General features: G+C 42.5%; 1 protein-coding gene across 2 annotated transcripts in view; it reads left to right on the forward strand.

Annotated features, from left to right (window-relative positions):
- SMAD1 (SMAD family member 1) overlaps nt 1-22744 on the forward strand; it is a 40971-nt gene extending 18227 nt beyond the window's left edge. Inside the window, exons 3-7 of one of the 2 annotated variants that reach the window (XM_038755017.1) lie at nt 7482-7739; nt 10744-10860; nt 14399-14620; nt 19907-20163; nt 21362-21505. In XM_038755017.1, coding sequence (XP_038610945.1) covers nt 7482-7739; nt 10744-10860; nt 14399-14620; nt 19907-20163; nt 21362-21505 — 998 coding nt within the window. Of the gene's footprint in view, nt 1-7481; nt 7740-10743; nt 10861-14398; nt 14621-19906; nt 20164-21361 lie in introns of both variants that reach the window. The other variant, XM_038755018.1, reaches the window with a different exon arrangement.
- The last annotated feature ends 553 nt before the right edge of the window (nt 22745-23297 follow it).

A 23297-nucleotide genomic window follows, 5' to 3' on the forward strand; every position in this document is an offset into this window, starting at 1 on the left:
CTCCATCTGTCTCCCTGTTTGCCTCCTAGCCCTTTCACTCCTATTAATTGATCCTTTAGCCTTTGCTGTTCCAGCCCCAGAGACTAAGGTCCTATTTTTTTCCATCTTATTACCTTTCTTTGCTGCAACCCAACTTTTGGGAACGAATCTAATTTCTTACAGGCTGGGAGACTTGAAAGGGCACATTCATTTGTCTGACATGACAGTAGGAGGGAAATATTAAATGGAATGTGGAGCCAAATGACTTCAGATCCTATTTTTCCAGCTTTCATGATTTGAGAGATTTTGTCCATAAAGGGATTGTATACATAAAACGATCGGACATGGAAACCCCTGTTTCTCGAGTCATTTGCTTTACACCTCAGGAGTGTTGGGTCCCATCTTCTAGCCTCCTTCAGGAGTCTAGATATATGATTTAATTTCCTGCTAGCAGTAGGCAAAAAACTTAATTTTGGTGGAGAAGTTTTGAGGGAATATGCGCTAGAAATTTCAAAGAAATTATGAGATTAATAAATTGCCTTCAATTTGAATCTCTAGGAGGAGTAAAATCTGTGTGGTATGCTTCCATACTAACTTTATATTCTTAGTAATAGAAGGTATAATCAAGGAGGTTTTGTTAAATCTAAGGGTATATTATGCATATGTAGAGAGATAATGTTATATATTGTTGTACTCTCCCAAGCACTTAGTACAGTGTTGTACATCTAGTAAGTGCTCAATAAATACGATTGATGTAAATTGAGGGAAGGAGAAGGTGAATGATGGAGTCTCCCATCAGGAAGAACTGGTGAGCCTAAATCCTAAAATTTCAGGATTGAGAACCTGCATGAAGCACGGGTTTTGTGCACCACTGCTCTCACTCTCCTGCCTCTCCCAGTCGTATTCCCGCTGGAACATGGAATGCAGCAAGCAAGTCGGTCAGAGATACATCATGCTACAAAGTGCACACTATATTTTTATTTTATTTTTTTACTTGCAGGACCCATTTTCAGCCAAAATGAGCACAGCCTAGTGTCTTGACCTGATAGGTGGTTGTCTTGCTAATCGCTGCATCCTTGTCACCCACAAGCGCCCTTGCAGGTGTTAGAGAAGCAGCATGGCCCAGTGGCTAGAACACACACCTGGAAGTCAGAAGGACCTGGGTTCTAATCCTGGTTCTGCCACTTCTCTGCTGTGTGACCCTGGGGAAGTCACTTCATTTCTCTGTGCCTCCATTACCTAATCTATATAATGGGAATGAGATTTGGGAGCCCCATATGATACATGGACTGTTTTCAGACTGATTAGCCCCAATCAATCAATCAATCAATCATATTTCTTGAGCGCTTACTGTGTGCAGAGCACTGTACTAAGCGCTTGGGAAGTACAAGTTGGCAACATATAGAGACAGCCCCTACCCAACAGTGGGCTCACAGTCTAAAAGCCCCAGTGCTTAGTACAGTGCTTGATGTATAGTAAGCACTTAAATTCTATTTTTTTTCTTTTAAAAAAAGCAGAACTGGGACAAGAACCTAGGTGTGCTGATTCCCAGAGATTTTTTTTTTTATCTTCCTAGGATGTTAATAAAGGGTAGGAGGTGATCTAAAAGAGTGGTCCAGGAAGCAACCCAACCAGATTTACAGGACTCTCTGAATCAAGGAATGGGGGAAGGATTGTGGGGTGAGAATTTTGCATCAGGAAATCTATTTGCTTGACTGAAAATAAAAAAATTTGAAATGAAGCATGGAGTTGCAGTTACTCTTCAGAGCTGGGTAGGGATGACTCCAACAGTGCAAAACACAGAGCTTCAATAGAGAAATAGGACTCCCAAGCCTCCAGAATCCCACTTCACCGTGAATTATGGCAGCCTGGCCCTTCAAAGGGAACTTAAAATTTATCCTCTCCAACTTCAGTTTGGGGTCCCTTTCCATATCCCCTTTCCCAGTTTCCAAAATGCCACTTCAGCACTTCCACATCACTTGAGCAATTGGGTACTTACTCCTTCCTCTTCCCTATCATTTATTTAATGCCTCCCTCCCCTGCTGGATTGCAAGGTTCTTGAAGGCAGGTATCTTGTCTATTAAGTCTATTGTACTCTCCCAAGTGAGTAGTACAGCACTCTGCACAGTCATCAGTGGTATTAAGCATTTCCTGGGTGCAGAGTACTTACTATACAACATAATAATACACAAAGTAAGCACTCAGTAAATACTATTATTGATGGGCTGCTGTTCTTAAAATCGCTCTATGAAATATGAAAGAGTGGAACTGGCCCCTCAGGTAAGCGAATGTTTTGTAAGAAGCTTAAAAGTTATTGTTTTACATCTTTTTCAGGAGAAGCTACTGTGTTGTTCAAAATAAAAAATAGCCACCCCAGTAATAGAAATGTTGCTGGAAAGAGTATGTGTGTGTCTGTTGGGGGGAACCGAGGTGTGGGAAGAGAGTAGCAGGAACTGACATCTATATCCTTCAAGATCTCACAGCGGAGATGCATATAATAATGATGGAATTTGTTAAGCACTTACTATGTGTCAAGTACTATTCTAAGCACTGGGGTAGATACAAATTAATCACATTGAACACTGTCCCTGTCCTTCATGGGGCTCCCAGTCTCAGTAGGAAGGAGGACAGGTATTCAATGACCAGGTACAGCACTTATGTATATAACTGTAGTTTTTAAATATTTGCTTATATGAACGTCTGTCTCCCTCTCTAGACTGTAAGCCCATTGTGGGCAAGGAAGGTGTCTGTTTATTGTTATATTGTACTCTCCAAAGTGCTTAATACAGTGCTGTGCAGACAGTAAGCGCTCAATATATACGATTGACTGACTGACATTTTACAGATGCAGAGCCCAAACCACAGAGAAGCTGACCGTAGCACAGACTTGCCCCCTAAGGTCACACAGCAGGCAGTTGGCAGATCTGGGATTAGAACCTAGGCCCTCTGATTCCCAGGCTCCTGCTCTTTCCACCTGGCCATGCTGTTTCTCTGGCCTTCATATTTTATAGCCCCAAATATGCAGATTTACCATTAAAGACGGTTGGTTACTCTTGTTATATTGAGGTCAAACCAGCTTCCTCACAAGTCTTGCTGACTCCAGCACTCCATACTTCATGCTGCTGCCTGGACCATCATCATCATCAATCGTATTTATTGAGCGCTTACTATGTGCACAGCACTGTACTAAGCGCTTGGGAAGTACAAATTGGCAACATATAGAGACAGTCCCTACCCAACAGTGGGCTCACAGTCTAAAAGGGGGAGACAGAGAACAAACCAAACATACTAACAAAATAAAATAAATAGAATAGATATGTACAAATAAAATAAATAAATAGAGTAATAAATATGTACAAACATATATACAGGTGCTGTGGGGAAGGGAATGAGGTAAGATGGGGGGATGGAGAGAGGGATGAGGGGGAGAGGAAGGAAGGGGCTCAGTCTGGGAAGGCCTCCTGGAGGAAGTGAGCTCTCAGCAGGGCCTTGAAGGGAGGAAGAGAGCTAGCTTGGCGGTTGGGCAGAGGGAGGGCATTCCAGGCCCGGGGGATGACGTGGGCCGGGGGTCGATGGCGGGACAGGCGAGAGCGAGGTACGGTGAGGAGATTAGCGGCGGAGGAGCGGAGGGTGCGGGCTGGGCTGTAGAAGGAGAGAAGGGAGGTGAGGTAGGAGGGGGCGAGGTGATGGAGAGCCTTGAAGCCCAGGGTGAGGAGTTTCTGGACCATCTTCCTGGAATATTGGTCAGGATACACCAATCTCCTAAAAAATCTTCCAATCTCTTTCTTTCAGTCTCCATCGCCATTTAAATGACTTCAAGGCTCTCCAACAATTCTCCCCATCTTATAGATTGGTTTTCTTCACCCAGTAGTTGAGCTGTCTCCCCAGGTCAACTGCTAACTGAGCCTCTCTGTCTTGACCTCGCCTGCAACTCCCTCCACCTTAGTGTATCGGACCACAGGCCTCGTGATCTTCACAAAGCCTTCCTAAAATTCCATCTCATTTCTAAGCCTGTACCAGCTTAATTCCCCACACCCCAAGTCTCATCAACCTAACAGCTACCTTAGTACTTATATAATTATACCCATCCTCAGCACTTATGTAGAATCATAAGTTATTCAGCTTGTTTATCCCAACACTCATTCCATAACCCATATTTCCCTTATTTTTCCACTGGCACCCACTATTTGTAAATCATTTTTGACTGTCTCCCATTAGATTGCAAACTCCCCTAGGGCAGGGAATTGTGTTTTGCCTCTTCTAGTCCTCCAAACACTTAACCCAGAGCACTGAAAATAGTAGGCACTCAATACAGTAGTAGACATGCATATAATAGGCACTCATTGCTTTTGGGGTGCTATATAACAAATTATGAAAAGGAAAATGATTAATATTAATTGCTTTTCTCCAGTCCACTGAAAGGAGGGGAAGACAGTCTCCCAATTCCTGTGTTTTTTGTTAGCGAATCAGCCTAAATAATAGATTTCTTCCACCTTGCTAAGAGGATTTGTTATTTGGACACTAGCTTGAGTTTATGAGCCTTCGCTACAGTCTTCACTTTTGCTGAAACCCGAGGGACATTTTTCTGGGCCTGGGCGGGAATTCTGAAGGTGGAGAATTTGAGTTGGTCTTGGTTCTACACCTACAGCTACTTCAGGACGTATCAAAGCCCATGCAGACTGGAGAATGCAGCTTTTGCTCTGAAGCCTGTGCTCTCTCTTTCCTTTTATTTCTTGACAGGACTGGGGAAGGGAAGGAGGGAATCTTTTAGTTGACATATTTCTGGGTAAAGACTTAAACATCCGGCCAGCACTTTTTTAAAAAAAAAAAAAAAGCTATAAATTCCATGACTTCCCTTGATGTCATGAAGGCCATTGTGTAAAAATAAGGTAGGGGTGGAAATAGAGGTTTTGAACTTTTAAAATTAATGTGTTAACTTTGCCACTTTAGCCACCCGATAATTAGAAATCTAAGGGCAATCTTCTAAGAAAAATTTTAAAGGATTTAGACTAGGAGGTAGCTGTCGTAATAAAACTGACCATATCACTCTTGTAGATCAGCGATGCTTGAACTACACAAGGAATATTACTGATCCTTCAATGAATAAATCTTTGAATGAATGGTACCTCTTTTCCAGCAGTCTCAGGGCACTTTATAGGGTTTTTTTGGTGAGAACAGTTCAAGGAGAAGATAGTCTTTGTTTTATGAAGGAAATCTGAAGTGTCCGAGACTGTTTGTTTCCTACTGCCCACAGTCATTCTGCCTCCCAAGGGCAGTTGAGGGACCTTGGAGAAAGATGTTTCCTGTTTGAATTGAGGAAAAAGTCTGCATTTGGTATGAAGCAGATAGTCAATTCTTGGGAAGTCTTGGTAATGAGAACCAAGCTGAGGATCATTGTTAGAGTTTCAGAAGAAATGTCTCTTCTATTGTTTAGAGTGCTTAGAGTCCACTAAAATACCTAATTCAAGTATACCCACATTGTCAATACTATAAAATTGATTAATTGAAAAGCTAACTTTATGGTTATCCTATGTTTCTTCCCCAGTTCTTTAACACAGTAGGAAGCTTATTATTGAACCCTAATTGGGAATCTGATTAGGTGATTAGTTAAGATTGTCATTCATTCATTCAATCATATTTATTGAGCGCTTACTGTGTGCAGAGCACTGTACTAAGCGCTTGGGAAGTACAAGTCCAACCTCACTTTGTTCAGTTATCTCAGGATTATGCCCACTTTTCAATTTTAGTTGATTATTCAAACTTTTAAAAACTATTCTCCAAGTTAGCCTTATTTGGGTAACCAGTCATTTGGACACAAGAAGTTTGGGTTTTTTTTTTTTTTTTTAATGGCATGGGCCAAGCACTGTACTAAGCGCTGGGGTAGATTCAGGTTGGACATAGTCCACGTCTCACATGGGCCTCCCAGTTTTAATCCCCATTTTACAGATGAGGTAACTGAGGTGTAGAGAAGTTAAGTGACTTTCACTTGGTCACAAAGCAGACAAGTTTCAAAGACATCATTAGAACCCAGATCTTTAACATTATTAGTAATAATTGTGGTACTTGTTAAGCGCTTACTACGTTCCAGGCACTGTGCTAGGCACTGGGGTGGATATAAGTAAATCGGGTTGGACACAGTCCCTGTGCCACATAGGGTTCACAGTTTCAATCCACATTTTACAGGTGAGGTAACTGAGGCACTGAAAAGTGAAATGTCTTCCCCAAGATCACATAGCAAACAAGTGGCAGAGCTGGGATTAGAACCCATGACCTTCTGACTCGTAGGCCCATGCTGAATCCACTAAGCCACACTGCTTCTCCTACTTGGATTTCTTTCATTATTTTCTGAGGTTACATTTAATTTAAAAGGAAACGTTTGATAGCCTCATGGATAGGGAAGAAGAAGAAGTTGTTCCAGGCCACCCAGAATATACTACAATAAAACTTTCCAAAGACCAGCTACCAAAGCTCTCTTAGAAAAAGAGTGGAGAAGTACAGACCCACAGGCCGTGTTTATAGAGGACAGGGGCAGTATGTGAGGGGTCTTCTTCCACTTGAAATACCGGATTAAGTCCCATTCCATAGGGGTCAATCTAGTATACTGCTCCAAGCAGACCTTGTTCGGGACATCCCCCTGCTATCCCAGCAGCATCACCAGAGACCCCCAGCAGGGTATTGTGCTGAGGGAAGGGACAGGAAGGAAAGGGGAGTAGTCCCTCTGGGAGGAGAAGATTCTGTCATCCATGGCCACTCTCAGATACACCTGAAAATACACTGCCAGGAGGTTTTATCTGTTAGCTCCTCCACCAGAGACAGTGGAGCCCTTGTTTCCTTGTTTTCCGCATCCAAGAAATGGGGACGTGAAGGGCTGTCAAGATTAGTGAGGCCACTTATGAGAAAAGTGGTTTGGGATTGCTAGGAAGAAAAGATTTTCTCTGTAAGTACTTATTTGACCAAAGGAGCCTTTGTGTCTGTACACTTACCACTATTTGGGACTTCTGAAGTGATCCTGCTTACTCCCCGGTCTGGCTTTTCCTCCAATCACTCGCCCCATTTCCTTTGTTTTGAAGGCGGGGCCTTAGAAGTTTTGTGGGGAATCAACAAAGAAGGTGCAGTGGGTCCTATTTTAAAATTAACCAATTCTCAAATATGCTGAAAGACTTGTAAACAAGATTGCATTAACATGTTCCACCCTTTGTTTCTTTGTCCTTCTCTGTTAGCCACTCCTGGACAGAATAGAGGAAAGTTTTGTGGGGGTTTTTTTCCTCTATGTTCTTCCTTTCTCCTCAGCATGCCTAAACCTTTGACTTTTCAGTGTGAGGGTGATATGGTACTTAAGGGGTCATGGAATGAAAGGACGGCATAGGCTTCGATGCATTTGCGGGCTGCAGAGATGCACAATTCTGATCACTCTGCATCTCTCATCGTGTGTACTTTAGCCATGCTGTAATTTGGAGCCCCTCAATATTAATATTCTCATTTTTTTCCCCCTCCCTATCTAGTTCTTCCTCCAGTTCTGGTCCCAAGACACAGCGAATATAATCCTCAGCACAGCCTCTTAGCTCAGTTTCGCAACTTGGGACAAAACGAGCCGCACATGCCACTCAATGCCACTTTCCCGGACTCTTTCCAGCAACCCAACAGCCACCAGTTCCCTCACTCACCCAACAGCAGTTATCCGAACTCCCCGGGGAGCAGCAGCAGTACCTATCCCCACTCACCTACCAGCTCCGATCCAGGAAGCCCCTTTCAGATGCCAGGTAAGTTGAACCTGTCTCGGATCACGAGCAAGGGGCGGGAGGGATGTTCTGGTAGTGATGCTGTTTCTTCGAACAGTTCAGCCACTCTTCTCAGCATTGCTTAGGGAAAGCTGAGTCAGCTGGCTAGTGGTTTAAAAAGAAAAAAGAAGCTTAAAATGTAGCTTTGGGTGTGAAGACATTAAGGCAATCTGAGAAAATGCCTGGTTCCCAGTTGGACATTCAGATTTCTACAGTAGAAATAAGCTTTTTCCCCTCTTTGTTCCAAAAGTTTTCAAAAACAACTACATCTTTATTTTATTTTCAAAATTGACTACATCTTGTCAATTTTGCAGTCTTTGGTCCTAGTGTGGAACATATGATTAAATTTGTGTGTGTGTGTGTATATATATATATATATATATATATATCTTTGTATATTGATTATGGTATTTAAGAACTTGCTACGTGCCAGCCACTGTACTAAGCGCTGGGGTGGATCCAAGCGAATTGGTGTGGATACAGTCCTTTGTCCCAAGTAGGGCTCACAGTCTCAATCCCCATTTTACAGATGAGGTAACTGAGGCACAGGGAAGTTAAGTGATTTGCCCACGGTCACAAAGCAAAGAAGTATATGTACATATGTATAGATATTTTGTCATATGAGGAGCACAGCTTTGCTCCACCTCTGAGCACAGGAAAGACACCCAATTCTGAGTTCAGCAATAGGTTACAGCTCTACAGAAGAAAGATGTTTCCCTGCGGATCATACCATCACTTTGTGATTAAATTTATTCAAATGGTGATGTAATCCCAAGAAACAAATATACTTCAGCTGAAAACCAGCTGAGCAGAAGCCCTGGAAGCGATCAGCCTGCGACTGAAGACAACAGGGCTACCCCTCCTCCACCATTCTCCCTGTCTTAATCAGCCTTTAACTTCAAGGGGAATATTAAGACATAATAAAAATATTGTTTTGAACTGTGGTTGAATAAGCAAAATATGTACAAAAACTCAAGTGATTAATGCCAAAGTTGTTTCTGCTAGTCCCTGAGAGAGAGGATTGTGGACAAATAGATACACTTGATATCAATAAATATTTTCCTTTGTTGGAAAGAAGGTATTTTTAGTAATAGTGGGTGAGCATTTTTCATTAAAATTGACTGGATTTACTTAGTCACTATCCATGTTGCTATCTTAAAAATAGTCCTCTGAGGTTTTCAGATAACTCTTAAAAGTATGTTAGTGGTTGGGTTTTTTTTTTTCCTGCTTTGGTTTGTGTTCCTGCAAAATATGATGGAAGGAAAAAAAATCACTGGAATGCCCAATCAGTTAAATAAATGTGTTGGTCTTAGATTAGGAATTTGGGGCCAGGGGAATCAGAGAAATGGAGACCCTCCATTTCAGATGGCAAAGCAAATTACCCAGGTTCTAGGCTTTACCTTTAGTAAGAGAGTCTCCCAATTCATCCCCACCAGCTGGTTTGTGAAAGTTCATTGGGTTTGGTCTCTGAGGAGGTTGACTGCCTGCATTCCTGGCTCGGAGGTAAAGCAGAGTCAGCAGTGCAGCTGCGGTGGAGAAATTGAATTGAGGAGCACTAGAGAGGATGAAAAAGACATCCAGATGAGGCCCCTTTAGCCCTGACTCAGTACTTTGAATCATTGCCCTGAACACTCTCTAGGCAGACACCCTTTGTTAGCACAGTGAGGATGGGAGTGGGAAGAAGTGGAGAACTGATCACAGAACCACAGAGAAACTAACCATAAGCTCTTTTTGGGCAGGGAATATGTCCGTTATAGTGTACTCTCCCAATGCTTTGTACAGTGCCCTGCACACAGTAAGAGCTCAATAAATACGGTTGACTGACTGTCTAACCGGAGTGGTGGTGGTGGTCGGAAACAGGAGACACCCTGACTGATTTGGGCCCTTCTGTCCCAGTTCCTTTGCACTCTTCTCAGATGTGCTAAGACACTGGGATGTGGTGGAAGCTTCTAGAAGGTCAGTCTAATAAAATCAGGGACCCGGTTCTTCTAGTACATTTTACATGTTGGGTTGGCTAACTATGGCTTAGTGAGGCAAAATTATTCAAGCTCCTGAGGGTGGAACAGAAGGGTCTTGTGCAGCTTTGTTTTAAGATGTGTAAGGATCTTCTTTTAAAGGCCCTCCAGGGCAAACAAGATCAGCCGCAATTGGAGGTTTGCTTTTTTGGAAAAGTACCGAAAGGGAAAAAAGCCTGAACTTTAAGAGCCCTAAGGCCAACATTTATTTGCTGTTAATCCATAATAGCTTGCGCTAGTATAGAGAAGGGAATGTTCACAAGTATCTCTCTGAATCCTGGAAAATTGACAGTGGATATAAAGCTGTAGAGTAACTTCAGCAAAGCAATTTCTCAGGGGGTGGCGTGTTAATGCAGCCAGGCCCCCGAAGCTACATATCCTCAGCAATCTGGTGACATCAAGCACTTTATCACACATTTCTGAAGTAGTAATGGGATAGATGCGGGAATCTCCTGCAGTTGGGCGGTCTCAGTAGTGCATTTTGTTGCCTCACAGATGATAAGCAGCATGGCCTACAGGAAAAAGCATGGACCCAGGAATCAGAGGATCCGAATTCTACTCCCAACTCCACCATTTGTTTACTGTGTAACTGCTCTGTGCCTCAGTTTGCTCATCTGCAAAATGGAGACTCAATCCCTGTTCTCCCTTTTACCTGATAGTCTCAAATCCACTCCTGTACAGTGCTTGGCACATAGTAAGCCCTTAACAAATACCACATTTGTTATTATTATCTCCACGCTGAATATATTCTGAATAATCATTTGGTCTTTCCCTTGACCCCCCTGCCCCCCGCCATGGAAGCACTTTGGTTATATTTAGTTATAGTCTCAGGCTTATAATTTTTGTTTCCATGCATCAAGGTCCGTGGTTGCTGTGATGAGTTGTAGCTGCTCTCGGCTTTGAGAATTTCAAGGCTGACGAGTGTGTGTTGGTGCAGGAACATTTTTAATCCGTTTTTTCTAATCCATTAGCCGATACTCCTCCTCCTGCTTACCTCCCTCCCGAGGATCCTATGACCCAGGATGGGTCACAGCCAATGGATACAAACATGATGGCGCCTTCAATGCCCCCTGACATAAACAGAGGAGGTAAGTGGTCTTGCCCCGCTACAGCTGTCTTGGGCTTGGAGTTTCTCAAGCACGAAACTTTACCGTGTTAAGTATTGCTCCCATTCATGTTGGGCAAACCATTCCCATCTCTGGTGGTATCGAAGACGAATACCTTTGGGAAGGTTTTCTGTAGCAAGGAGAGTAGCCTTTTAAAATAACAAGGACAGAGCTGAGCCAGCTCGTGGGACACAAATTCATGTTTCCTGGCAGGCCACCTGTTGAGTTTTTAACCTGGCCATGCTCAGCATCATCAAGCGGGAAGTGAGCGTAGCATAATCAAGTGAGTCTGCTGGATAGAATGAACCAGAGGATGCAGTAGGAGAGGATTTACAAGCTGATTTTCAAAATTTGAACATCACAGGAGAATGAAGGGTTGGATACTTCTCATTAAAATGCCCTGTCCCTTCTAGTCTGTTCACAGTACATTGCTTTTTCAAGCTATGTGTTGAAAGGCCTGAGTATTACCAACTCTTGTCCTGCCTTTGAAGTAACTGGAACAGGTGACACAGCTTTTAAAAATGTCACCTACCCAGTAGTCATCACTTAAGTCACTGGTTTTCATTTAGAATAGGGTCTGACAATTATTTTAAAGACCACTTTCTGACAATAGAGTGATGGGGAAAGGGGCAGGAGCTTTAACCAGTAGTCGTTTACACCCTACACCATTTCCTCCCTGCCTTGAGGCTAGCCACGGATTCATTCAGTAGCCCTCAATCAATCAGTGGTATCTATTGAGTGCCTGCTGGTGCAGAGCACTGTACTAAGTGCTTCACCTGCTCTTGCTTTGGTTTTGGAGGTCACATGTCTGCAGTTGCTTAGTGGATAGAGCACGGGGCTGGGAGTCAGAAGGACCTGGGTTCTAATACCGTCTCTGCTGTAGAACCTTGGGCAAGTCACTCCATTTCTCTGGGCCTCAGTTACCTCATCTGTGAAATGGAGATTAAGACTGTCAGGCCCTTGTGCCATAGGTACTGCATCCAACTTGATTAGCCTAGCACTTAGGACAGTGAGTGGCAAATATTAAGCAGTTAACAAATACCATTTAAAAATTGAAAACGGAAAGAGGATAGTTATCTTCAGCCTCATTTCACAAAAGAGAAAGTTGGGGCCCAGAAAGGTCAAGTGACTTATCCAAGGTCACAAAGCTGGCAGGTGGTGGAGCCAGGATGGACCATGCTTCCTTCCCTTGTACTAGGCTGTCTGTCCAGCTCCCAATCAGAGGGAAGATTTAATGTGCAGGGCTTCAGGCAAAAAAAAAAAAAAGACTTTCATGTCTTTTCCTTTAACCATCTACCTCACAGCTCACAACTTTAACCCCCATTTTGCACATAAGGTAACTAATTCCCAGAGAAGTTGAGTGACTTGCCCAGGGTCACACAGCAGACCTGTGGCAGAGCTGGTATTAGAACCCAGGTCCTCTGACTCCCAGGCTGGTCCTCTTTCTTGCATTAATTCATTCATTCAATCGTATTTATTGAGCACTTACTGTGTGCAGAGTACTGTACTAAGTGCTTGGGAGAGACCATGCTGCTTCTGTAGTGGAAAGTATTGTGGAAAATGGGAACTGATTCCCGTATATCTCTATATGTTGCCAACTTGTACTTCCCAAGCGCTTAGTACAGTGCTCTGCACACAGTAAGCGCTCAATAAATACGATTGATGATATTTGGAAGAAAGGATCAGCAGCGAGCAGAGGGACCAGGGCACTAGAGGAAGACTACAAGCCTGTGAGCCATCTATTATTCCATTACTTGCTAGTTGACTAAGGTGTCTTGATCAGGAAATGGACGTGACCTTTAAATAGCTTTGCAGTTATGGGTTAAATGATTTCTCTTTCTTTTTTTCCTGAGCTTACATTTGGGTAACATTGTACTGTGGGGTTGTTTGATTCCCCTGCTGGTTTTGGTAGATTAACAGGGCCATGTGCAGTCCTTGCAGCTGATGAAGGCCTTAGAGCTCATGTTTATCAGCGTTCCTTCCTCTGAAGCCACATGCAGATTTTGAAGAATTCAAATAAGCCACAGCTTTGTCCTGTGTGGAGTATTGTTTATTGCAGATGAGCATCTTTTCTAACAAGCTAAGAAGCAGTGTGGCCTAGTGGATAGAGCATGGGCGTAGGAGTCAGAAGGACCTGGGTTCTAATCCCAGCTCCATTGCTTGCCTGCTGTGTGACCTTGGGCAAGTGACTTAACTTCTCTGTGCCTCAGTTACCTCAACTCTGAAATGGGGGGTTGAGGCTGTGAGTCCCACCACGGGAGAGGGACTGTGTCCAACCTGATTAGCTTGTATCTACCCCAGTGCTTCATACAGTGCCTGTCACGTAGTAAGCGCTTAACAAATAATAAAAAAGAATAACCAGAGAAAATGTTTTAATTTTTCGGTTCAGACCTTTTTGTACTTCTTAAACATTTCTTTTTGAAATGTGTATTTTCCTCATAGCAATCACTTTTTTCAACTTTTTCCCAACTACTGAAATAAAATACTTTTTTTATAATTCAGAGTTTGTTCAACAAGAGAAAACTGCTTCCGTTTCCCCTCGATGTTACCAGGCGTCTCTTTTTCATTTTATTTTTGGGGATTCTGTGTTTAAGGGTTCAAAACTGTAGAACAGTATGCAGTGGTATATTGACTGTACTGTGTGAATTTTCTCAATTTCTCATTTGTTAATAAAAGAAGCCTTCCTCTATAAGAACTTGCCTTAAAAACCTTTGAGTTTTAAATGCTCCCGAGCGTGTTCTGTGTGGAGATTTGTTAGTCTTAAGAGACTTGATTTAACAAGCTGCATCCTGTCAGTGGAGTTGGGTAATTTCCATTGTTGGCCCATGCTGGGAATGGAGAGACAAAACGCACCTGCTCTGCATGACTTAAAGCAAATGTAAGGAAGTTAGTATGAAATCTGTGTGCGAGAGATATGATTCATTCCGTAAGAATGGCCAGCTGACAAGATTTCTTCCTGAGTTTGAGAGCTCGGGCAAAGTCGTGGCCTTGATCATTACTGGCATCACCTTAGGAAGGCAGAGTAACTTTGCACTAATAATTAAAAGTTGTTTCAAATGGCTTTGGGAAGGCACGAGAGTATTGATGCTTTCAAAGCATAAACCTGGTGTTTCCTGTCACATCTCCTGCACTGAGCACCAAGCAGTTTTTGTAGGTCTTGCTTCTGCACGTGACAGACGTGCTGCCTTTGTGGCCTGGCCTAACGCTGTATTCAGTGTGGCACCTTACACTTTGGGAGTAATCAATGAACACGAATACATTTCTATCCACAAAGTAAATCTGCTCTAGGATTGGGGGTGTGGGGCTCGCTAATATTTGATAGTAATGTGACCAAAAGTGCTCAAAACTTAACAGAAATTTTCTACTTTGAACATCATAGACAAGCTATGCTTCATTAGCAGTTATCCAGAACTTCATTCCGTGATCTTAAGCCAAGCCTACAACATAGTTTACAGTTCTTAAGATTCAGACTCTCATTAATTCCTCTGCCAGTTGACTATAACCTTTTCTTCTTTGCCAGATGTTCAAGCAGTTGCTTATGAAGAGCCGAAACACTGGTGCTCCATTGTCTACTATGAGCTCAACAATCGTGTGGGTGAAGCGTTCCATGCCTCCTCCACAAGCGTGTTGGTGGATGGTTTCACCGATCCTTCTAACAACAAGAACCGGTTCTGCCTTGGGCTGCTCTCCAACGTTAACCGGAATTCCACCATTGAAAACACCAGGCGGCACATTGGCAAAGGTGTGTTTCTTACTGTTCTTTCTTTTCACTGTGCAGTGCCCCCTGAGCAGATTTTTGTCACTCTAGAGGCAAAGGGTTATAGCAGTCCCAGGCACTGGTTTTGTGTGCTAGCTGTTATTTTTTAATGGCATCCACTTGTCTTCCATTGTGTAGTGCCAGGAACTTCTTTGTTTCCCAATCCATTTTCTTGTGTATGTGGTTCTGCAACTCTTAGTGGTATTTTAATTTACAGCAGTCATAACAGTCAAAGTTTTCTCAGTGTCCGTTAGGTCTGCTTTTATATGTCGGCACAGGATAAAGTCACGTTGAAAGCAGTAACTCGGAAGTATACATTTGGTCTTTAGCAATATTTCTACTGTGTCATCCAACTCCTTCCTTTTCCCTGCATTCCCAGGCTAAGAAAACAAAAGAAGGTCCCAATCCAGAGACATAGAGACCTAAATTTCAATGAAAAGTCAATCAATAAATAAACCAAGTGCTCATTGAGGGTAGAAAACTGTACTAAGCGCTTAGAAGAGTACAACACAGCAATATAACTGACACATTCCCTGCACACAATGAGCTTACCATCCAGAAAACTCAGTAAAAATGTAATGGAAAGGAGAAGCGAAGCTAATTAGGTTCTGTCCTATATCTTTTTTGACTAATTTCTTTCAACCACTTTGAGTATTTGAATGCCAACTATGTACAGGGCACTGTACTAAGTGCATGAGAAAGTACAATAGAAGTAGTAGACATGATCCTTGCCCTCAAAAAGCTTGCAGTCTGAGGGAGACAAACACTTCTATTAATTACAGATAGGAAGCAGTAATAGAGAATAGAGAAGTGTACACAAATACCGTAGGGGCCGGGTGGGGAAGGATGTGCTGATGTGGTAAGTGGATATAAAATGGGGAGATTAGAACTCAATCAGGAAAGGCCTGCTGGAGAAGCTGTGTCTTCAAAAGATCTTTGAAAGTGGGGGAAAACAGTGGTCAGATGGAGGTGAAGTGGGAAGGTGGTGCAAGTGGGGGAAAGGGTATGAAAAAAGAGGTCGGCAGTGAGAAAGATAAGAACAGAGCCACAGTGAGTAGATTAGCTGGAGGAACCACAATAAATGCCCAATAAATTGATTGATTTGAGGAATGAAGCGTGAGAGCTGGACTGTAGCGCTAGAGGAGCAAGGAAAAAGAGAAGCAGCCCGTAAGACCTCAGCCCTTGGAATCAGGAGACCTGGGTTCCAATCCCGGTTCCATCGCTTGCTGTGTGACCTTGAACAAGTTATTTAACTTCTTTGGGCCTCAGTTCCTTCAACTGTAAAATGGGGATTAAGTACCTATTCTTCCTCCCCCTTAGACCATGAGCCGTATATGGGATAGCGACTGGCCTCTGATCCAATTTCATTTTGTCTATCCCAGCTCTCAGAACAGTGCTTGGGACAGAGTAACCACTCAACAACTGCCTTATTATTGCAATTATATTATTATTGTTGTTGGAGGGAGAGTGCTGGTTGAGTGCTTTAAAGGCAGTGCTCAGAGGCTTCTATTTGATGCAGAGTGAATGAGCAACCATTGGAAGTTTGTAAGGTGAGGGGAGATGTGTGCAGAACAGTGATTTTAGAAAAATGCCCTGAACAGCAGAGTGAAATGTGGACTAAGTGAAATATTGCAAGACTTGTGAAGCCCAACTAATGAAAATGGCTGTGTGTTTCCATTTTATAAAGGAAATGCTAGAATTTCATTCAATTTTTGTGGTAATATTATTAAGTGACTCAAAATAGACATCTGTGAATGCTGTTGTCCTGGGCTTGTTTCTTTGATAGTCTTCAAAGGCAGTGCTCAGTCGGGTGAAGCACTGAAGTTGACAAGGGAATTTCCAGCCTATAATGGTGAGACTTTGCCTCACCCTATTTAATCAGTCAATCATATTTATTAAGTGCTTACTGTGAGTAAGTGCACTGTACTAAGCACTTGGGAGAGTACAGTATTACAGTGTTGGTGGACACGATCCCTGACTACAATGAGCTTACAGTCTAGAGGGGGAGACAGACAATAATAAAAACAATAAATTATGTGTGGAGGGGAGAAGAATTGTGTGTTTGTTGTTTGCTGCACCTCCTGCCTGCCAAGTTGCTTGTTGTATTCTGGGCTTCGAAGGGAATTGATTCTAGACCTGAAGCTCCTTGTAGACATGGATCTTGTCTGCCAACTCTGTTGTATTGTGCTTTCCTAAGTGCTTAGTATAATGCCCTGCACACAGCAAGCGTTGAATAAATACCATTGATCGATTGAACAATTGCACAAACCACTAGCATGAAAATCAGTTCCTTCACTAAGGCTCTCGGTCTCAGTGAAGTCTCAGGAATGAGGTTTGTCCATGGTGGACAGGAGATTTTACCACTAGGAAAGGGAAACTTTTTTATTGTGACTTCTTCCAGGTACCCAGTTTGTTAAGCATTTTCCATAAGGAAACTTCCCTTTGGGGTTTTCCCCTCCTTTTGCATGCTAAAATGCTCTCATTTGCTCTGGAATAAAATTGTGGTTGAAGACAGCAGTTGTGAAAAACACGTTCTTATATCTTCTCCTTGTGGAGAATGTAGCATTTAAGAGTCACGGCAAAGAGAAGCCATGAGGAGCAAGGAGCAAAGTGCAAGGATTTTGGTGGGAACTGTTGGGACAGAACATGAGAGTTGGTGGCGTGAGAGGTGAGGTGGGATGTTGCTAGGCAATATGTGTACAATAGTCAAGATGCGGTTCGGTAGAAGCTGAGATTTTAGAAGTTTAAGACTTAGGAGGCCAGTTCCTTTCAATAAAGAACATAAGCAGTGCCATTACTAGATCAGACTAATGGTCTATCTAACTTGGTATTCTGAGTCCGACGGTGGCAACTAGACTGTAAGAGGAACAATATGATGATTGCTTTCTGTGATGTTTGGTTTTGGTGGGGAGGATGAGCAGGTGATTAGGGAACAGTAGGTACTAAAACTCACCAGGCAGTCAGTAGTATTTATGGAACACCTACTTTGTGAGGAGCGCTGTACTAACTCCTTGCCCACATGTCCCTGGGACCTGGAACTCACTTTCCCTAAAACCCTCTCCCCCCTCCCCAAATCCACTGGACTGCAATCCTCCCAACCTTCAAAGCCCTCCTAGAGTCCCATCTCCAACAAGTATCGTGCATTGCATTTAGTAGGTGCTCCAAAAATAACACGACCGTCACTACATTAGATGTAGGAAACACAGTCCCTGCCCCCAGGGAGCTCACTACAGCCCAATGGGATAATAATAATGATACCCCATTGTGGTCAGGGATTGTCTCTCTCTATGTGCTGTATTGTACTTTCCAAGTATGGTGCTCTGCACACAGTAAGCGCTCAATAAATAATTTTGAATGAATTAATAAGAATAATAATTGTGGTACTTGTTAAGTGTTTACTATGTGCCAGGCATTGTCCTAAGTGCTAGGGGAGATACAAGGTAATTGGGTTGGACACAGTCCCTGTCTCCCATAGGGCTCACAGCTTTAATCCCCATTTTACAGATGAGGTAACTGTCTTGTCTTCCTTTGTGCTGTTGAGTCATTTCGACCCATAGCGACTTAGTGACTCCATGGACACATGTCTCCCAGAACGCCCCATCTCCACCTGCAATTGTTCCGGTGGTGGATCCTTAGAGTTTTCTTGGTAAAAATACAAAAATGTTTACCGTTGCCTCCTTCTGTGCAGTAAATGAGTCTCCGCCATCAACTCTCTCCCATGTTGTTGTTGCGCAGCACGAGTTTTCAGGCACAGAGAAATCAAGTGACTTGCCCAGGGTCACACAGCAGACACGTGACACAGCTAGAATTAGGACCCAGGTCCCCCTGACTCCCAGGTTTGTGCTCTATCTACTAGGCCATGCTGCTTCTCTGTTGTTGCTCCATTGCTGTTGTGCCAGCTTGGTGTCGCAAAGGCAGAACCTCTTTGCTACTCTTTTTTGAGGCTGCTTTATCAAAAGTCTCATTACTAGAATGTTCACTGTAAAACAAGAAATGTCTGACTGTAGGAGATGTAAAAGCCCTTGAAATGTATCTTTTCAGAGTAGCATTTGCACACATCCGTTCATCCATAAATCTTTTGCTTTTTCGTGGCTATCCTGATCCCTCATCTCTTCGGAAGGGTTTGATTATAGTAACAGTAATGACATTTATTTAGCGCTCACTCTGAGCACTAGGAAAGATTACAAAATAAGCAGATCAGATATCGGCACTTCCCCCCTCCCGCCCCCATTTTAACAGATGAGAAGACTGAAGCACTGATAAGTTAGGTGATTTGCCCAAGGTCATGCATGCCAGGGCAGAGCTGCAACTAGAACTTGGGTTCCCAACTCTGTCTTGTGCCCTTTCCATTAGGACTCGCTGCTTTGTATTTTTGTTGAGCTGAGCACTTTCATTGTTAAATATAGGATGACCTGTGTAATGCCATGAGGCCCTGGAGCCTGTAACCCAGGGTGGCCTATTTAAATTCATCTGCATCGTCATCGTGGCACAGGTGTGGGTTTGGCTCTTCTTTTTCACCCCCTGACCCCTTTTCAAGCTGGGAAAAATCATTTTCCTACACTGGTTCTCTGGAGCTCACAGGAAAGCAGGTGGTGACTCAGTGAGATCTGTTTTCTCACCATGTGAATTATTTTTTTTTCCATACTTTCTGGGCCAGAAAAGCTTTTTCCTGAGCTAACATCTGTGCAGCTTTCCGCTGCACTTCCTTCACCTGTGCCTTTCTGGTTTCTCCTCTGTCTCTTCCTCATCTTTCTATCTCTCCCCAAAACACCTCATTTAAAATTTCCTAAGTAGCCCAGCTGCAGGCAGAGATCTGAAAATAATGGGGAGTAACAGGGAGGGCATGGAGTGGGTTGGAAAATGGGAGGAGGGTCTTGGAAACAAGTATATGGAGAATAGGAAGTAAAATTTAAGAAGGACCTGAGTAATAGAACTGCTTCCAAACTATTGTTTGGCCATGGCAGTCATTTGGATACGATTGATGTCATCAGGAGTAAACTTCATTTCAACTAGCACTGATTGCTGCTTAGCAAGGTGTGTCTGTATAAGAGGTTTTACCGGTAATTATTTCACAGCATAAAGTAGTGGTACCCATTGGGACATTTAAAAAAATAAATATCTGCTTTTCCTTCACCAAAAAAAAGTGCCTTGCCTGAGCGAGGGGGTGTTTTTAAAACCAACTCTAGTTGTAATTTTTCAAAGCCCAGATCAATGGGAGTGGCTGCCTTTGAACTCCTTAAAGATGGGGACTCTTGTCTTATTTCTTTTCAGGAGTTCACCTCTACTATGTTGGAGGGGAAGTGTACGCCGAGTGCCTCAGCGACAGCAGCATCTTCGTGCAAAGTCGGAATTGCAACTATCACCACGGATTCCACCCCACCACTGTTTGCAAGATCCCCAGCGGTTGCAGTTTGAAAATTTTTAACAATCAAGAGTTTGCTCAGTTACTGGCTCAGTCGGTGAACCACGGCTTTGAAACTGTTTATGAGCTCACGAAGATGTGCACTATCCGAATGAGTTTTGTGAAGGTAAGCGATAGGCTCCACTCTTTTTCCCTCTGAGTTTAACAAATTTTGCCCCCTTCTAAAACTATAGATCTCTTTTTAGGGTTCAGTACTGTCTTTCCTCTTCCCTTTCCTGCACTCCAAGAGCAAAGAGGAAATGGTAATCATTGAATATTTTTGTTTCTTACAAGAATGCTAATGTATTGAGAGAACATCAATGAGGTTTGCTTTTTTTTTTTTTTAGAGAAATCATGTTAAACGGGCTAAGAGCAGTAGGTTGTGATGCTCCTAATTTCTTCTTGCCGTGGATGGCGGAAAGGCTGTGGATATTTTAATGGCAATGCTAAATCTATAGGGTTGTCCTGATAAACTATTATGCTCTTCTCTGTCCTTCTGTATACCACCTCATTTCAAGACTGTCTTTAGGTGAGAATGTTTGCTGGCCAAGTTTCAGGTGCTGCCTATTGTATCACCTATATTGTGGGGTACGGCCAGGAACGTCTTGGTCTTAGTAACTCCAGCTTTCCTGTTTTCTTGCTACTTTACAAGAGCCTTAGCTTGAGGTTATGATGGGGGCATTTTAATGTATTTTGGTGCCATCTCAGAGTCTTTAAATTCACATTCATGGCTTGACTTTTCAGAATTTCCTGTAGAAAAAGGTTTACCCACAGCATGCTGTGGGCCTGTTACAGTGGGAAACCTACACCACCCCATGTCTAATTATTCTAAACCTGGAAATCTAGGTGAGGCCATAGCCTCTGATGACCTTGTTTTCAGAATCTTCCCCAGTGGTTGAACCGGTTCTGAACTGTGTCTGTTTCTGTTTATGATGCTGGAAATTCATTTTGTGGGTCCAAATACCTTGCCCGAACTGGTTAGAGGTGATTCTTCATACCTGTTTTGTTTCAGAACTTCATTGCTTCAAATGTATTATGGGAGGGAGCTTTGACTCGCCTCTGTTGCTTTCCTAGCTTTATTCCCTCAATTTCTGTTGCCGAAAGGAAGAATTTTGACGCGAGAGGCTGCTGAATTGCAAGTGTATGCGGATCCATGTTTTTCTTTTGGACTTAGCATTTAGAGCAAAAGAGATTTTTAACTAAGCTTGTAACAATAGGCACGGAATAATGAGAGGGTCTTTCTGCTAGGGTACCATGCTATTCTGAGGAGCAAACGTGAGAAATTTTGCCCATTGAACTGACAAGCGTCAATGTCGTGTTTTCAGGGCTGGGGAGCCGAGTATCACCGCCAGGATGTGACAAGCACTCCATGCTGGATTGAGATTCATCTGCACGGTCCTCTACAGTGGTTGGATAAAGTCCTTACTCAAATGGGTTCCCCTCACAATCCTATTTCGTCTGTGTCTTAATTGGCCCCTGGCTTCTGCCTTTTGAAAACTATTGAGCCTTGCATGTACTTGAAGGATGTATGAGTCAGACCCATTTATAAACTGGCAAAGGCTGAGAAAAAAAAAAAGAGCCTTGGTGATACTTGACCTCTGTGACCAACTGTTGGATTCAGACGGAAAACCTTTGTAACATACTGTTGGTATCAAGAACCTGTTTAGTTTACATGATAACATTCTGGTGTAAAATGGATGAAATGCAAATCTTTCCAGCAGGATTGCGGGTGACCGAGCCGAAGACAGAGCTGTAGGCAGATGCTTCTGGCGGATTTGGCACTTAATGGTCATGTTCTGGCAACGTCCAGCATTAACTGTTAGTCTGAAGTGTGTTTTTTTTTTTTTTATCGGGTTGAGAGTCCATGCTGACAGGGTTGTCTACCTGGACTTTTACAATTATTTTAAAATTGTTTAGTAATAGATAATCTTTTAAAAAAAAATGAAATGATAATCTTGACGATAATGCATTATAATCTTTTTAAAATCATGTACTGAACATACTGCTGTCAGAACAATGTTAGATATATGCTCTTTGCTAAATGTGTATGTACAGTGTATTTGGAAGTTTAGAGTTGATTAGTTTAGAGGATTTAGGAATATTGGGGGCAGGGAGGGAAAAGTGACAACTGAAAACGTAGATTATACTGTAAACCCAGCTTTATTAGTTTCAAGAAACCAACTGAACTCTGAAATTTGCTGTGTTTCCTTTTTGTGATTTTTTTTTTTTTAATCCTAGTTGTAATTTTGGCATTTTTCCCTCTCCTTCTCCTCCTCCCCTGCTCCAAAAAACGGTTATGCAGCTGGTTAATTCTTATAACTGTGAGAGCAAATTAATAATTCCTGCAGTCCTAAAGTGGACTGCTTGTATATTTCAAGACAAATTGTACAATATGCTCAAATTTATTGAGCAGTTTTATGCAGTTTACATTACTGAAGTAGGCTTTAATTTTTAAGTGAATTGTTTTGCCAAACCTAGTTAAATGTGCTAAATGTTTGGAGGAGTAAAAGAAAAAAACCTGTTTGAATCCATTTCAAACTTTTTTTTAAAAAAAGAAATATTTTTAATTTTTTGTACTATGTTTGGTTTTATTTTACCTCTGCTAATCTTTTATATTCACTTAAGCTGTAGTACTTTGAGTACTTTTATTCCAAAACTAGTGGGTCTTCTCTACTGGAAATTTTAAATAAACCTGTCATTATTGCTTACTTTGGTTATCATTTTGTTGTGTCCATTCTTCTCAGTAGATTCAGGACTACACAGTTAATCCCAGAGATGTGTGAAAATTCCTCTTTCGTGTCAAAGGGAAACTAAGGGGTGCATTAATTAACACCAGGGGTGGAATTTTTGTCAAGGTGATAGGATGCCTTGAACAGACAAGAGCAGAGCAGACACCTTTCAGTTTTAGAGGAAAAAAACAGCAGAGGTCCAGCAGCCTTCATTATTCAAATTCAGATATTTATTTAGCTCCTGTTCGCGAGCAGAATTAAGGTACTTGGAAATATGAGTGAGGGCAACTTTCTAGACTTGAAAATACCTCCCTGGACCCCAAGAATGGAAAGTGGAGATTGAGATGCGAGATTTGGGGAAACAACCAAATCTCCCTTCGAATGAGGGCTGGAATGAAAACTGAAGCTCAGTATGAGCCCTTCGTTGGGCCTAACAAGGTGGGATTTCTGTCCAGGAGTTGGAAGTTAGATGATTGTGGAGAAAAGTAAATTTGGTCCCTCATAACCCTAATCTCACCTTTTTTCATCCCTC

The sequence above is a fragment of the Tachyglossus aculeatus genome, chromosome 12, assembly GCF_015852505.1.
Source record: "Tachyglossus aculeatus isolate mTacAcu1 chromosome 12, mTacAcu1.pri, whole genome shotgun sequence".
NCBI lineage: Eukaryota > Metazoa > Chordata > Mammalia > Monotremata > Tachyglossidae > Tachyglossus > Tachyglossus aculeatus.